Below are 17,202 nucleotides of genomic sequence, written 5' to 3' on the forward strand. Positions count from 1 at the left end.
TGTACACTGGCATTTGACTTCTACTTCTTCCTTTCCTTAGAAAGTGACATTCATTAGTCGACAGGCTGCCTCACTTTAGTTTCTCATATCCTAGGCTGGAGGTGGTCCTGAGTACTGCCAGAAAAACCAACCTTGGCGTGTGCTGAAGGGGAGGGGGAAAGACGAGAGCCATACTTGGCAAGTCACGCTGGGAGTAAACTGAGCCCCGACAAAGCAGCCAGCCTCTGAAGGATGGTCTCAGCCCCCTCTAGTGGCTGCGCAGGTTCAGGGGATGCAGTCTGCATCAGGTGGCCCTATTCCCTTTTCCCTCAGCGCTGTCAGTGCCTTCAGTGGAGAAGCGGCTTCGTGTGCTGCTCAGAATGGTTTGGAATGCTGCTGTGGAGCGCATGTGGCAGGAACTTCCTGCCCCATCCTAGGCCTGAGGCTGGGATCGCTGCTTCTGGGCCACTGTCTGCTTTGCCCCTCTGCTAGCTATACTAAAAAAAAAACTTTCCCCAAGCTATCTCTTGCAACTAGTTTGCTGCCTTCCTTCATCTCTGTATGTGGCGAAGAGTATTTCATCCCACAAAAGGCGTCTTTTCACACCAGCTGAATTGTTGGTCATACCAGCTACATCCACTGGAATGTTTGTAACTGGCCCATGTGATTACTTGGTTTGCAAACGACGAATAGTTTCCTGTTTCATTATTCAGGAAATGTGCTGCTTTAATACTTGTCACTTCTGTGCCTCCTATGATATGAATTCTAGCGTGTTGGGGATGTGAATAGTAAATAAGCTTAACTTTCCCAGCAGCTGTTAGTGCCCCCAGTCCTGTTGTAGCAAACCGCAGCTACAGAATGCCCTCAGTCCCTTGCTTTTCTGGTTTGTGTACTTTTCAGCTGAGGGTGGTTAGACTTAAGGGACACTCACATTCAAACTCCAGGCTAGCCTTATTGGTTGACTACAAGGATGGCCCTGGCCCAGATACTTTCTCTTGCACAGCATACTTCATGGCCTGGAGGAATGTACACCATTCCAAGCTGTTTGGAGGCTGGAATAAATAATATGCATGCTAACTCATGTCTTCAGCTATGATTTTAACTAAGTTGGAACTTGGAGGATTGTGGAACTATTTAACTCAGGCCCATGGGATCCCTTCTCCAGTGGAATCCGCCACATCTGTTCTGAATTAATGTTGCTGCTTCTCCTTCCGCAGAGGAGAGAATGTTGAGGATGCATTCCTAGAGGCTGCCAAGAAAATCTACCAGAATATCCAAGATGGGAGCCTGGATCTGAATGCTGCCGAGTCAGGTGTACAGCACAAACCTTCGGCTCCGCAGGGTGGCCGGCTAACCAGTGAACCCCAGCCCCAGAGAGAAGGCTGCGGCTGCTAGTGACCTCAACTCCTCAGCTCTGTTTCTGACCTTAAACCTCTGTTGGGAGCAGTGCTTTTGGCTGCTTCAGTCTCCTCTGTACATCTTACTGGGTTTAATTAAAACTCTTGAGGCAACAGTTTAACACAGTACTAAACTGCTAAAATTAAAAAAGAAACTTAGATGTAATCAGGTTATCAAAGGCAAGTAGAGTCAAACCCTCTCCCTGCATGGTGAATCTAGAAGTCTTTCCCCCCCTCCCGATCGTCCTTGTGAATAGTGTCACCGATCCATGATTTACACAACAGAGCACTGATGCTGGCCCTCATGATTTTTACTCTTCCTCCCTCCCTCCCTTCGCAGGGCTTTGTCTCTCTTGTAAGGTTTAACTTTGTTAGCTTCAGCATTTCCTCCCGACCTGTAACTGTTCTCAGTCTGTCCTTTTAGTAACCAAGAGGTTGACTTACTGTGGATTGGCTTCCAAGGGATAGCGCAGGTGGAGCCCACAGGACGTGCATCTCATTGATAGGATTCCCCATGATGCAGTCAGGGAAGTGGGGGGGGACCCCATCCCAGGGTTGTATGTTTTCATCCGTCTTAACCGAGCACATGGCAAGTATTTTCAGGCCCTGCAGTTTGATGCTGCTGCCCCGGCCCCCTCCTTTTGGATTTTTATCCCCCGACCCTTGTGAACAGAACGTAAATATGTATAAATTTTGAAGGAACCGAGCTAACACACTTAAGTACCTTCTGTGTATATGATTTTAATGAGAAATAATGCTGATTACTGGTATTAGAACGACGCATATGGATATATCGGTCTGTACAGTTCAACCTAATACATGACCACATTGCCCTGCTTAGTAAAACCGCAGTCCACTTATTGTAGGCTTAATTCTGTGGCACTGGCATTTGGGAGGTTGCCGTTGGGAAGCCGGGTCCCTGCCATGGTGCCAGAGGCATATCCACCCCAATGTAGTGATCTGGCCATTTATTGCTGTTTGCTGATACTCCTGGTCTTGTGCAATTGATGGTGTGCTTTTCCTTTTCCTTTCTCTTTTGGTAAGAACTCTGCATTGATCCAGCTTAATTTCCTGCCTTATTGTATAGGAAGGCTGGGCTCTATTGCACATTTTTATGCTTTTTATGAAAAGGTTGTTCTCAACTAGACTGTCATGAGTCTTTTGCTCTTTAGAATTTTGAACTACACGGTGGCATTTGACACTACAGTTGAATAGTTTTCACATGCTCCTGCTAAATTCTTCCTCACTGCTGTAAGGTGGCAAGGATCTTTCCTGAAAGCACTAGCGCAAAGCAGTTGTTCCTCTGCAGACCTGACTTTCTGCTGTGGTGTGAGCCATGTTGTGTAAACAATCTTTACTCTGTACTGTACTCTCCTTGGCAACATGGCCTTTATTTTGCAAAGGAAGGTCAATGAGTGGTTGAGCACGATTGAGGCGAGATGAGCATGTTTGAACATTTTGACTGCAATGATTCAAATACAACAGTTTAGAAATCCCTGTAAGACACTAAGCAAGGCTGTGTTCCAATATGTAAGCAAAGGGTGATAACCAGCATATTGTACAGTCAATGTTAAATAAAAGCCAAAACTGGAATGTGCAAATGATTAGTGTTTGGGTAACTTGTGCACTGTTCCTTGGTGGTTTTCCTTTCTTTTCTTTTTTTCTCCCTGAATCTGGTTAGGTTCTTGCCTCCTCCCAAGTTTCTTAAAATAGATGAGTATAATAACATTTTTTTGCTAAATGAATTGCACCAGGTGGGGGATTTTGCCCAGGGACCATGACCTTTGATTCAACTAAGTTTGGGCAAAAGCAATCACTTCCTGCAGCTTGTTGGTGATGCAATACCCCCCCCCCCCCTTTACATTTCCCCAGACGGAATTTACAGTAGGTCTTTGTTTCTGTGACAAGACTTATTTGGGCTGCTGTACTCATTTAATGTAACAATGCTATTATCTAAATATTTGTAAATAAAGTACCTGTATCTAGATAAGTGAACAGTAGTCATTCTTTGAAGACTTCTGAAGTGGGTATGAACTGTCATTCTGAAGTGGTCACTGAAGTACCTAATAAACTCCAGCTTTGATTCGGATTAAATGTTTACAAGCCACCCTTCTGGAACTCAATAGCATAGGCAAATGTGTGCAAAAGAAAAAAAATTGGGGCGTTGTGTGTTTTTCAGGCTGTATGGCTGCATTCTAGTCGCATTTTCTCCTGGCGTTTCGTCTGCATCTGTGGCTGGCGAAACGTCAGGAGAAAATGCTACTAGCACATGGCCATGCAGCCCGCAAACCATACAACACCCCAGTGTTTCCGGCCGTGAAAGCCTTTGACAATACAAAAAAAAAACCAACGTTGGCGAGCAGTTCTTCTCGTTGGAAATGACAGAATGGGGTTTCTTTCACTTTCAATGTGCTTATTCCCGAAAAACCCGCAACAATCATTCATGTGACTTGATCTTGACTTCAGGCTTAACACTGAGTATTGATAAGCCGTTTCTTAAGTTTCTAGAAAGCCTGGGAAGGACTTCCCTGCAGTAGTTAGGGGAAAGGCTTGGCTAATTTGCACAGCCCTCCTGCAGACCATGTAGAAGAAGAACCAAACTTGTTTTGGCAAATTTTTATTACGAAAATATTACAAATATTTTTCCAAACAGTTGTAAAAATATAAAAACCTGAACTCTTTATCTTTAGTTTTCTTCCCTGCAAAGGTACAGCTGAGACTAAGGCTGTTCATGTGCTTCAGTAGAGCTCTTCAAACTTCATACTTGAATGTCAGGAACTGCAAAAAAACCCTTCACGATTACATACTCAATGGAGTATGCATTAAAAAAAATGATGCGTGGAAAATGTCCCAAAGTAATGTCCATATAAGCAAATGAGGTAGCAGTCTTCAGCTAATTTGAACCCATGTGATAGTACATCACTACTTTTCCTACAATAAAAAAGTAACATGATATCACAAACTCTTCCAACTACACAGCAAAATTAGTGGCAAGTAATAGGTCAATTGTACCCATTTTCTTTATTCCCTATGCAAATGTTTCTTATTGGATATATACTTGGTGAGTAAGAAAAGCTGCTGTTGCATGGAAAAACTTCTGTTGCAGTTTGTAAACAAGTTGTTATGTGTCCAACTTTAGCCTACCTTTGGCTAGACAGCTGCTGCTGTGCAGGCAGACAGCGAAAAGCTTAATTCGCCAGCAGAAGAAGAAGAGTTGCATTTATATCCCCCCTTTCTCTCCTGCAAGGAGACTCAAAGGGGCTTCCAAACTCCTTTCCCTTCCCCCCCCCTCACAACAAGCACCCTGTGAGGTAGGTGGGGCTGAGAGAGCACAGAAGAACTGTGACTAGCCCAAGGTCACCCAGCTGGCATGTGTTGGGAGTATACAGGCTAATCTGAATTCCCCAGATAAGCCTCCACAGCTCAGGCCGCAGAGCGGGGAATCAAACCCTGTTCCTCCAGATCAGAGTACACCTGCTGTTAATCACTGCCACTGCTGCTCCTAGTTCCTCTTAGGCCACTAACTTGAGTTTTACTGTGGGACTGTGGTCTTTATGTTAGAGGTAAGGATTTAGTCTTAGTGTGGCCTTGTCTTCCAGCTATCAGCAGGTACTGCTGTTTAAATGTGAGTTTTTTTTAGAGTTTTCTAGTTCTTGTGGTCTCTTGACCAAAGAAAACCACTGCTAATACTTCTGGACCTACCTGTTTTGCTGAGATCAAGCTGTGTAATGGTGCCTGTTCAGAGATTGTGCAGACTCAAATGTTCGTGGTATAAAAAGGGATCTGGAAGACTAGAAAAGAAGCTGTTTTAAGTGAAAAATAAATTCATCATAGGGATGTTCACTGACATCTTTCAGGGATAAAGGGTGTAAGAAACTATTTTAAGAAGAATTTTGTTTATATTAGTTTGAGAAGCTGGCTGTGATTTGATAGAAGGTATTTCAAATCCTTCGGGACAAAGTTAGTAAGGGAACATTGCTATTGGGGGTGTGCATTCGGATATGTTGAACCAAAAAAAAAAGCTGTTTTGGCAAAAAAAGAGGCACAATTTGCTGCAAGTGACTCTCCTTACAAGTCTTCTGTTGTTGCCAATGGAGCAAATTTGGGGATTCTTGTAAAAAGAGGCACTAGCAGTTGCGCTGCAAATTTGATTGCCTTTACCTTTGCCTCTACCTTCGCCCCAGAGTGCCACAAAATCTTCCCATTAACATAGGAGCCATTCCCCTTAGGCATCATTCTAGCCCAATCTTCACCAAACGTGGAGGTTCTTGTGAGGTGAGTCACTTGCAGCTATGCTGCAAATTTGGTGGCTGTATGTCAAAAAATCACAGGCACACACCAGTCCTCACAAAGATTTATCATAGGGTTCAATAGACAAGGGAGAAAGCCATATCAGTATGAGGATGTGGTTTTTTTCCCCAGATTTTCTGAAAATTTCCTGATTTTTGAAATATTTGTCAACCAAGTTACTGAATAAGATACCTCCCTAGAAACAAACTTAGTACACCTTCCCATTCCGGATTCAAAACTGCTTTTTGTCCTTTCTCTTTAGGAAAACATGATAGAAAGAATGAAAATGGCTCCTTGCAGAAAAGGGACCTCATCAGTTGAGGTCTCCTTCAGTGCAGCGCTGTGTAAAAAGTACTGTGCCACCACTTGGGTGGGTGACGTCTGCGCAGGAAAAACTTGTTTAGCAGAACATACTGCATCCTTCTGAAGAATCCGTAGCAGTGAGCAATGGATGTCTCTGGACAGTGGGTTTATGCCTCGCCCTGAGGGAAGGATAAATATGCTGCCAATCCCAGCCGTTAAGACTAAAGTTTGCTCCAGTTTACATAACCCTTCCCCTTCTGGGAAGCAGAAAATCAGTTTAAATGGATCACGCAGACAGCAGCTTCTGTACCCCCCGCCCTCCTCGCCTTTTTGATGCAGACACTGCTTATGCTCCTGATTTTTTAAACTGCTCTGTTGCAGTTGGACTGGTTAAGAATGAGATGCACGGGCAATCCTGGTGCGAGCCAAAGACTTGACCTGTCTTGGGTCCTGGGAGAACAGCAAGTACGTAAATATTTTAAATAAGACAACCTTAGGGTAAAAAAAGCACATGCAGCGAAGGCCAAATGACTTCAGGCTGAAGGCAGGATGGAGATGCTAGTAAATGACACTTGAGCAGAATCCATATTTGTGTCATTCAGTGTTCTGAGAATTCAGCAAAAAGTGATGTGCCAGAGAAGTGACTCCAGACTGTCTTGCATGCAGGCGAGCAAAAAAACTTAAGTGGCTACTGAAAGCATACCTGATTCCTTGAGAAACTCAGGTCTTCAGAGAGCGATGCTGAGGAATTTAAGGATGGACCAAGAGAGTCCGTTGAAGAGTTGCCCACCAGCTCATCCAGCGCGTCCACTTGCCTCTTGAGACTATGGAGGGTGCCCTCTGTCTGCTGCTTTCCTTTAATTAACACCTCCACTTGCTTCGACATGCACTGCCAAAGCCGAGCCTGGAGAAAAACAGTGGATCTGCAGTCACATCTAAATTGATTAGAAGACTTTGGGTAGACAGATGATGTTTTGAGGCAAGGAACAATGAAGCACATCCCATAGACAGGTTCACTTTATGCAAAGCCGTCTGTTCCTACAGTCAGGAAATTTGCAAGGACCAGAGGAGTGAAAAAGGCTCAAATGTGGGCTGCTGGGGCAAGAGTCTAGCAAGCAACTCCTCTTTCCGGTCTCAAGGTTTTGGGCCATGCACATCATTTAGCCTAGGAACCCGCCTTTAAAAAAACAAGGATTGAATTGTAACTGCTTTTGTAGGTTTTCCGAGTTGTATGGCCGTAGTCTGGTGGTTTTAGCTCTTAATGTTTCACTCATGTCTGTGGTTGGCATCTCCAGAGATATGTACTGAAGCACGCCTCTGAAGATGCCAGCCAGAGCTAAGACTGCCAGACCTGAAAAACCCACAACAGCCAGTTGACTCTGACTATGAAAGCCTTGGACAAAACAATTGAGTTTGGGTTGAATTATGCACCAGACCATGGTGCAGTGATTAAAAATCATGGACTCTGATTTGGAGAACCAGGTTTGATTCCCCAATCCTCCATGTGAGCAGCACATCCTTATCTGGTGAACTGGATTTGTTTCCCTGCTCCTACATATGAAGCTTGCGGGGCGACCTTAGGCTAGTCACAGTTTGTTCAGAACTCTCTCAGCCCCACCTACTTCACAAGGTATCTGTTGTAGGGAGAAGAAAGGAAAGGAGTTTATAAGCTGCTTTGAGACTCCTTACAGGAGAGAAAGGCAGGGTGTAAATCCAAACTCCTCCTCCTCCTCTTCTTCATGTTCGAAACTCACCTTGACAACACCTGCCAATTCCATAGTTTGTTGTGTTGGACCCTCTTCCAGAGGCACAGCAAAGGGGGAAAGCACCTGGTGCACTGGTGTGTCCTCCACCCCCGTGCCGCCCCGGAACGCCCCCACGGTGTGTGCCCGGTGTGTCGCGCACCCCCTGTCCCCTTGGAGCTATGCCTCTGACCTTTTCCCACATCAATAATCTTACTAAAAGGATGCCCCTGAATCTTCCTGATCTGTACTATCCAGTAGACATGAACCCTGTGGCCTTAGATTGTTCATCCTGACAGCAGCTTGGCTAGGCTGGTAAGAAGACATGCTGCTACTACCTTCAGCCGATCTTCGTGGTGCTGCAGTTGTTCTCGGCGTGCTTTTCCTCGCCACTGTTCATCCTTAAGGGGAAAAAAAGAGATGCGTTATTACAGGAAGAATGACGCTTCCTGGTTGGGTCTGCACACAGCATAACTGCCTAAAGCAGCACCGGTTGTTACATTGATTTCAGTAGGGTTGCGTTTACCGTGATGTGGACTTTGGACATGTCCAGCTTTTCATCAAAGCCCAGCACTCTGGCCTCCTCAGCTGCAAATGGATAGTTTTCCTTTAGACATTCTACACCATTCTGCAGCCTCCCCTGCACGTCAAAGGTTTCCTCCGGATCCTCCGATGCCCCTGTAGGGGACTGGCTCAAGTCTTTCAAACCATGCCTCATTTTGTCTTTCACTTCCTGTTTCAGTGTCTTCACTGTCCCCTTGAGCTGTTTCTGTTGTTTCTCCAGCTCCTCTTGGCTCCTCATCTAAGCAACATCACATGGATACAAGACAGGCATCTCAGACATGATGGACCCACGCTAATTTGCACAACTAAGATCCAGTCAAGATGCTTGGCGGTCTCATGCTATGCTGGACCGGGAACAGTGGAGAATGTCCCTTGGGGTGGGGCGGGGGGAGGAGAAATAAATAAATAAAACCCACCCTGCACTGTGGCTTCTCCTGGCAGTTTAGTGCCAAGTGCCAATGTGCCAAGTGGCCAAAAGGCCAAGGAATTTACCTAAGTCACAAACACAGGAAAGATATTTGGGGCGGGGGGGGGGGGGAGCTATGCAGTTTTGTACCCCATTCTGCAGCTCCAGGTTCCTACCTGTGACTTGAGCTGCACGTACTCCTCCTGGATCTGGCTAAGGTCCCTCATCAGCCGCTTTGCTCGCTGGTGGTTGTCTTGGGCCACTTGCTCGATGGAGGCTACTTCTTTCTGCAAACGGCTATTCTCGCGTTTCTGCTCCTAAAATCAGGATGGAGGAGTGGGGGAAAAACACGAACAACTTCACCTTTTGCTTCAATGAACGAACATGCTTCTCTGACCAGGGGCGTGGCTTAATAAAATGTGTCCCCCTAAGAATGGTTGCGCCCTGCCCCAAACTCCCTGATGTGGGGTGCAGTCGAGGCCAGAGAGCAGAGCTCACCGCAGCCCCAATCTCCAGGTGGAGATTGGAAGCGGAGCCAGCCAGGCTGACCCCTGCCCTTGGCTCCATGTGGAGGTTGGAAGTGGAGCCAGTTGGCTCACCACCCCGACCGCCACATGGAAGTCAGGAGCGGCAAGGGCCCATTTGAGGCTGGACTTGGATTGAGCTATAACTGCAGCCTGCAGTTTAAAGCTTGACCCAAGCCTGCACTAAGCCAGGCTCAGACTGACCCGGCTGTTGTCAAGCCTCTAGTCACGCACAGGTGTCAAACTCTTGGCCCTACAGAAGTTATGGACTACAGTTCCCATCATCCCCTGCCAGCATATACTGTTGGCTGCGCCCCCCCCCCCTCCACCTGACCGGAGGTGGAGCTTGGGGGCAGAGTACAACAGTACAAAATGAGCCGGTGAGCTCAGAGGCTCAGTTCAATCGTCCTAAAATCAAGGCTTGGGTCAAGCTTGTTTAAAGCTAGACCCGGGCCTCCTGAAGCCAGCATCAAATGGGCCCTCCACATTCCCCAACCCAGCATGGCGTTTGGGAGCGGGGTGGACCTGACTGGCCCTACTCCCAGCTCCACGTGGAGCTTTGGGGCGGGGCCAGCTCTTGTGGACATGTTTAACTGCACCTCTTCCCGAACTCAGAAGGGAGTTTGGAGAAGCAGTGCAGTTGTGGGGGGCATGCAATGTGCCCCCCATGTGACCATCGGGAGTGGCACCCAGTGCTCGAGCCCTCTAGGCCCCCTAGCTACACCACTGCCTTTGACATAATTAGAGCCAACATCATAATTACTCTTTAGGTAATGCTGTGATATAATTCAGCCCAAGGCAAATGAGCCCCTGTAACATGGTGTCGTGGCTTTGGAGATGGAGATGCAACTGAGGGACACCCGAGGTCAAAGAAGACTTCTATCATGAACTCATTGTGCAATGTTTGATAGACTCACGTCTCCCATCCTCAGCCACACACCCCAATCATTATTGTCACATCAATTTTGATACAAAGCTTCTTGTCATCATGAATCCCAAGTGGCAAAACATTGTATCAATACAAGGCTCTAGGATCGAACAAATCAAATATGAACTCATAGCCTGCATGTACGAATTCCACCACACCCATCCTCTTCAGGTCCCCCTCCATCATTATTATCACATCAATTGTGTTCTAAACCTCTTGTCATCACAAATCACAGGCGGTAGGACATTTTATGAGTATAAAACTCCAGGATCAAACAGATCCAATGGGAGCTCATAGCCAAAACGCATGAATTCCACCAAGACTTAAGCTCCCATCTCCTAAACACAGCTTGATCAACACCATTTGGGATGAAAAATTCCTTCTGTCAGAAAACAAACAGCCATGTACCTGAAGAGCTTTCTCGAGTTGGGCCCGTTGTGTCTTGATGGCTTCCCTCAGACCTGCTATTTGCTTGTCAGCTTTTCTCCTCTCTGCTTGGATCTGGCCTTGGAGCACAACCTCCTCGTCCTTTGAGAGATCCAGCTCTCTCTGGAGGTGTAAAACCTCAGCCACCTTTTCTTGCAGCTGTAGGTCTTTATCAGTAAGCTGATGCCCTGAAACCGTAAGAGTTAAACAGCCTTCATCATTAGAAAAATCACAGATATATACCCAATCTCAGCTTATTGGCTACGTCTGCAGTCTGTCCAAGCTCATAGGAGCACTTTAGCTGCAAAAGCCTAGTGAGGGAAATGAAGAGCATTTGCTGGGCTGCCCAGCTCTGCAGATTTGGACCTGGGGTTTCCACAACATACACGGATGAGTTTATTTAGGTAGTTAAGAGAATGACATTTTAAAAATGGCATTAACTGCCCTGAACACACCTTAGCAAAATGCCTAAGAACAGACCAACAAGCTGCTGCCTTCAAAATAACCTACGGGTTTTGCTGATGGTTTCTTCCAGGGCTGCGCACCAGGACTCTTCCTTCTGAAGCTTCTGGACCCGTTCTTCCGCCTCCTGGACTTTGGCAACCGCTTGCTGCAGTTGGCTCCGGTGGTCTGCCAGCTCTTGTTCAAATAGCTGTTTCTGGTCCTTCAATTTAGCTGTGCACTCCTCCAGTTTCTTTTCTTCGTGCCATATCTCTTCCCTGAGGTTCTGAATGATCTAGCTCCAGACAACAGGGTCAAGAATTACTTTTCGCTAAGGAAGGCCAAATGGATGGGTGGCAGCATTCACTTCTATACATCAGAAAGCATTCAGACCTAAAAGACTGTTTATGCATTTATGCAGAGAATTTTTGATTTCAATAGTTGGAGCTAACTGGGCCCAGAAGGGATTCCCCAAGACTTTGGTCTTCCCCTCCTTCATTAGGGTGTGTCATACTTGGAGACAGAGGAGGAGTGAGCTTGTCTAGTAGGTAAAGAAAGCTCTTGTACAGAAAGACGCCTTGGGTAACTTTGCCTCAGATTCAAGGGAGACAGGGGGGAACTTTCCCTCACACAAGGAGGGCTAGTGAGTGTGGCAAAAAAAAGTGCTTTTCAAATTGTCAAACTGCCATACAAACTATCTCAAAAGGGGGACCAATAGCAGGTATTTGAGAAAAAGAGTTTAAGGCAACAAAACCATTTACAGGGCAAAAATACAACAGAAGGGCAGGGACTATACAGGGTTAAATTACCAACATCATCTTAAATCTATCTCAGGACTGAGGCCCTTTCCGCACAGCACATGTACAGTGGGTTGCAGTCGAGATAAAGTAACCCGCTTTCCTATTTCCGCATTTGCATGCATCCGTGCAGGCAGCGATCGGAGCCCACGGAAACAATCAGGGTTGCTGTTGCGCCTTCGCACAGAGGCACATTTATTTTTTTTAATTTACCTCCCACCGATGCGTAGGTACACAGGCATGCACAAGTGAACCCCCACAGCAATGCTGTCTCACAATATGACCCTTTGTGCCTGCATAGCTACACAGATGTAAGCCGTTAAATTTTTTCAAAAGGAAAGCACAGCCAAATAAAGCACCTCCTGCCCAGCCATTCGCTTGCAAGCGGCTGCAACCTGGGATTTTAAAAGAGACTCGCAGATAGTGGGGGAATTAACAGGGGCAGACTCCGTGAGAAGTCCCCCCCACCCCAAAAAATGGTTTTTTAAAATACCATCCTTAACCCATGTTTATTGGCCTGTGCAGAAGGGGTCTGAAAAAGAAATACTGGAGTGTTAAAACTTGCTGTCAGACAAGACCAGAAGCACAACAGTGATCTAATGGAAGGTTAAGGTGGCTTCTCAGCCCTCTGTTCTGTCCTGTGGCTGCTCTTTCCAAATGTGGAGAGCTTTGTAGAGTAGATTACACTCTCATACCGCTTCTTGTTGAGCCCGTTCCAGCTCTTGCTCTTCCATTTCCTTGCAAAGCTTCTGCAGCTGGTTTTCTCTTTCCCTTTGTGCTTCTTGGCACTCCCTGCATTTCCTTGAATATTCTCTGATGTTTTCTTCCAGGGCTGCTTGTTCTCGAAGCGCTTCTTCTTTCCGCTTTGCAGCACTTTTCACCTCCTGCCGATTTCAGAGCAAAGTATACAGATTGACTTAGGCAGAAGAAACTTCTGTTGCAAACCATAGTGCAGCTCTGTTTGCTTACTGAAACGCCCCAAGTGATCTTCCCTGGCACAATTCAAATATGACACATTCTTCAGCGAGGCAAACATTTGGTTTGCTAGATTAGGAGGTTCTTCTTGTTTTAAGAGGGAAAGGAAAATAAACCTCCCATCTGGAAGACAAAACAGCCCACATGATGCCTTTGAGGAAGAGTATTTAATACTCAAAACATGGCAGGCAAGATTATTTGGAGCGTTCAGTAAATATATGGAACTGTTTTATTTAGCACCTTTCGTACAGATGCCTCATTGCTGTCTATAAATGCCGTATTGAAAGATTGACAAAAGTAGTTTTCTCTTGAAAACAGACAAACATATTCTTTTTGGAGGAGAGGGGTTTTTAGTGCTTAGCAGCAGCAGCAGCTCTATAGGTTCTCAGTTGAAATGATGGGACCTAAATTAGGAAGTTGTGGTGGGTTTTCTGGGTTGTGGGGCCATGGTCTGGTAGATCTTGTTCCTGACGTTTCGCCTGCATCTGTGGCTGGCATCTTCAGAGGTGTATCACAGAGTCTGTTACACATTGTACTAGTGTGTAACAGACTTCTCTCTGTGATACACCTCTGAAGATGCCAGACACAGATGCAGGCGAAACATTAGGAACAAGATCTACCAGACCACAGCCAAACAGCCTGGTAAACCCACCACAACCAGTTGAATCCGGCCAATGAAAGCCTTCAACAATACATTAAATAAGGAAGATTTGCCTGTGAAGGTTTTCCCCCTCTAGACCTGGGGTCTGCAACTTGCAGCTCTCCAGATGTTCATGGACTACAATCCCCATCAGCCCCTGCCATGATGGCAAATTGGCCATGCTGGCAGGGGGTGATGGGAATTGTAGTCCATGAACATCTGGAGAGCCGCAGGTTGCAGGCCCCTGCTCTAGACCCAGTACAGTTTTGCAGCTTTCTTTTTTGGAGCATAGTCCCCCCCCCCCTTTATAAACAATAAGTACTGGAGCAAAACTGGGGAGAGGGGTGATTCAGTGAGTGACCTCCTCTGAATGCTAGGAACACAACAAGTGGCATAGGGTGTGAGATGGGGGGGAAGTACCCAGTTACAGTTTCTACACACCTCTTAGCAAAAAAAATATGCTACTTAATCTCAGGCATTTTTAGCAGGATTTATCCACAAGCATTTCTGTATGGGATCAGGATGCTAATCCAGCAGGCAATAACTCCATCTTTCCCAGAGGCTTCACTTATTTCAGTGAAGTCTCTTGTCAATGATATCTAAAATACAGAACAGACAAATAAGGCTTACCTTTTCTAAGAGCTGTAAATGCTGTCTGGAATCATTCAGTTCATTCTTCAGTATAGTCAGTTCCTCCTTTTTTTCTAAAGAAAACACAATTTCACAGCTGGTTACAAGAAAAGCCCATCAATTAGAGTGTGAATATATGGATATCAATTTAGTTTAAAAACAATGCCCATCATAGATTAGATATTATATTAGCTGTACTTTGTCGGTCTAAACCAGGGTTTCCAACTCTGACCGTGCCAGCAGGGACTGATGGGAATTGTAGTCCATGGACATCTGAAGCACCAGAGTTGGACACCCCTGGTCTAAAGAAGCAGACATAAACCAAACGAAAAGATTATACATGTATTTGGAAAGCTACTTGGTACCATGGAAATGCTTCTGCTGGTCTGCAATGTCTTCATTTAGAGATTTTTTCTGTTTTTGTAGCTGGTTAATCTCTAGCTGCAGTTTTTGGACATCGGAGTCCATGTTCTCTATGCTGGTGAGGGCTGCTTTACTGCTGTCTTCGGTAGCAGCTAAAGTTCTGTGAAACAGAATACACACACATCTGTTCTGAATTCTCCTTCATTTGTTTGCCAAGATCCATTAATTAAAAATATAGAGCTGAAAGCACAGTGATCACTCCAGTTGCTGGGAAAACTTTATAATCTAATGATGGGCAAATTCTTCTTGGGGATGTAGTGATATAGTGGAAAAAGTAGGTGGGGGAGTTTACTATGTTGGAGTAACCCAATCTGGCTTTTTCTATTAGGCATCTTGGGCTAATGCTCTCTGGAAGTACTCCTGGGCTGCCAACATGGTATCAAAATGTAGTAATGGCAACTCTGGTATTCTAAATGCTTCTTAGGGCCCCAACTGCCCATTGCCACCAAGGGAAATCTTGTCTCTCTGCCCAGAGCTCAGCCCCACGTGAGTGCCTCCAAGGTGTTCCATCAGAGCTGGCAAAGTATGACCAACTAATTGGATTGTTCACTTTTCTATGATATGTGCAGTGCAGGACATATAAGCAAAATTATCTGAAATGTGTGTGAAGTGTCTCACTGCTTTTCTGTGTTCGCACACACACTCCCCCCCCCCTCAAATATATAATGCTAAATCCACACACACAAGAAATGAAACAGATTACTGAAGATTGTGCTAACCGTTCCACAACAGACCCTTTGGGGGTGAGTGGTATAAAAATTTAATAAATAAATAAAATAAATAAATAAACATGCTCTTGAGTTCCTTGCCATAACCTTCAGTCATCAGAAAACTCCACAATGGTATACAGCATTCTGATGACCGATAATTGTGCACGCTTATTGAAATGGACAGTAATGGCCCCATAAAGCCTTCTGTTAAAAGGCAGCTCCCAAACTCAAAGAAGGACTATCCAAACGAGGGCCTCTCCACAGCACTGCAGCGGACTCTCATGCAGCAAGAGGAACCTCCCTCCACAATCAGCCTTCCTCACCTTTTAGTTTGTGACAACTTCTGCTGCAAACACTGGCAGTTGTCTTCCAGCTGCTGTTTCTCGCTGCTCAATGCCTTGATGCTGTTCTGCAGAGTGTGGCACTGAGAGTTCAGCTGCTCGGCTTCCCGCTGGGCCCTCTCAAGCAGCTGCCTCTGGTGTTCTGCTTCCCCTCGCTGCTGCTGGGACGCTCGCTGCAGTGCCTCCAACTCCAGTTTCTCCTGGGCATGAAACACAAATGAAACGAGATCACAGGTTTCATGTCCACTGGACAGGTTTGTTACCTACTCGGTTACGACAGCTGTACACTTCTGCCTCCTTTACTGAATGGTGTGCACCTTTGGCAATGGCCATAAGCCTGCACCATACCTCCCACAGGTAGCGTGGAGACATTTTGTCAAATGGCCCTTCCCGAGGCCTTCCGAAACAATCCAGCATTCTTAAATTTTGAAGGGATTTAATAAAATAATTAAGAGCACCATAAATGTTCCTCCAAGAGTTATTGAACTTTCTAAGCAGTCATTTTGTAACAGGGGAAAACAGCAACTTTCTTTCCACACTGCACATTCATTGCCATTTAAGGCCATTTCTCACACTGCACAGAGTCAAAGCTGTCTTCCAATGTGACACATCAGACAGTTTCAGTCAATCATTATTCTCCAACAACTGAACCTGCATGATACTTAGGTGTAGCCCGTTCAGATTTAGAGGTATACACTTAACATATCTTCTAAATGTAATCTGTAAGGAATCTACACATGGGCACCAACTACAGCAAACTGGTGACTACAATAACTTGCTGAAATTACACAGATTTGGAAAGTGACGTTGCAACTGATGTCACCACAGTAAGATGAAGAGACACCCAGTCTCACATAACAACACACACCAGGTTAATGTATTATTGAAGGTTTACACCGCTGGAATCGCTTGGCTGTTGTGGGTTTTCCACGCTGCGTGGCCGTGGCCTGCTGGTTTTTCCTCCTAACATTTTGCCTGCATCTATGGCTGGCATCATCAGTGGCAAAATGTGTTTCTCTCCACGGCGCACACACCAGGTTATGTTTTAATTGTAAAGTGGCCCTGCCTTCAGTGCTTACCTCTAGGACGGCTACTTGCATTTTTTCCAGCTCATTAATTTTTTGTCTGTGTTGGAGCTTTACACCCTCCAGTTCACCATTTTCAAGTTGCAGCATTTCGAGAATGTGCTTCAGTTCTAAACAATTGATAAACACAAGCAAAGATACGTAAGTTCCAACCAGGTTGATAACATAAATAGCAAGGCTGGGAAACAATCCCTCCCAAAGAACATGGAAAAGCTATTTCCAGTAATGTTCAACAATATAAGGTAGCTCAGTGGTGTAGTGCCCATGGGGCGGGGTGGGGGTGGGCACAGTTTCCCCTCGCTCCGCCTCTGAGGTAGCTTTATATGTCACTTTTCCATTCTCAACCAGCCTTAGGATATTACTTTGTATTCAAATTTACATTCTTAACTGCAATAATGGAGCGAGGCTACTCTGAATTCAGTGGAGCTAGTTAAGAGTTAGTGGACTCTACTCTGGGGAAGCAGGTTTTCCCACTCCTCCGCATGAAGCCTGCTGGGTGACCTTGGGCCAGTCATAGTTTTTTCAGGATTCTCTCAGCCCCATCTCTCTCACAAAGTGCCTGTTGTGGGAAGAGGAAGGGAAGGGGTTTGTAAGCTGCTTT

At 45.7% G+C, this 17,202-nt stretch overlaps 2 protein-coding genes across 5 annotated transcripts in view; one reads left to right on the plus strand and one right to left on the minus strand.

The window, feature by feature from the left end:
• Positions 1-3,366, plus strand: part of RAB14 (RAB14, member RAS oncogene family) — a 30,143-nt gene extending 26,777 nt beyond the window's left edge. Inside the window, exon 8 of the mRNA XM_048513395.1 lies at positions 1,197-3,366. Coding sequence (XP_048369352.1) covers positions 1,197-1,374 — 178 coding nt within the window. The 3' untranslated portion in view covers positions 1,375-3,366. The remainder of the gene's footprint in view (positions 1-1,196) is intronic.
• Positions 3,367-3,977: 611 nt separating this feature from the next.
• The window catches only part of CNTRL (centriolin), a 59,948-nt gene continuing 46,723 nt past the window's right edge, over positions 3,978-17,202 (minus strand). For all 4 annotated transcript variants that reach the window (XM_048513392.1, XM_048513393.1, XM_048513391.1 and 1 more), the window contains 13 exons: positions 16,596-16,711; positions 15,499-15,716; positions 14,408-14,565; positions 14,043-14,116; positions 12,493-12,681; positions 11,070-11,295; positions 10,542-10,747; positions 8,858-8,998; positions 8,238-8,513; positions 8,050-8,112; positions 6,673-6,873; positions 5,079-5,167; positions 3,978-4,307 (listed from right to left, as the gene is read on the minus strand). In XM_048513392.1, coding sequence (XP_048369349.1) covers positions 5,093-5,167; positions 6,673-6,873; positions 8,050-8,112; positions 8,238-8,513; positions 8,858-8,998; positions 10,542-10,747; positions 11,070-11,295; positions 12,493-12,681; positions 14,043-14,116; positions 14,408-14,565; positions 15,499-15,716; positions 16,596-16,711 — 1,943 coding nt within the window. In that variant the 3' untranslated portion in view covers positions 3,978-4,307; positions 5,079-5,092. The remainder of the gene's footprint in view (positions 4,308-5,078; positions 5,168-6,672; positions 6,874-8,049; positions 8,113-8,237; positions 8,514-8,857; positions 8,999-10,541; positions 10,748-11,069; positions 11,296-12,492; positions 12,682-14,042; positions 14,117-14,407; positions 14,566-15,498; positions 15,717-16,595; positions 16,712-17,202) is intronic.

This window comes from Sphaerodactylus townsendi, linkage group LG12, assembly GCF_021028975.2.
Source record: "Sphaerodactylus townsendi isolate TG3544 linkage group LG12, MPM_Stown_v2.3, whole genome shotgun sequence".
Taxonomy (NCBI): Eukaryota; Metazoa; Chordata; class Lepidosauria; order Squamata; family Sphaerodactylidae; genus Sphaerodactylus; species Sphaerodactylus townsendi.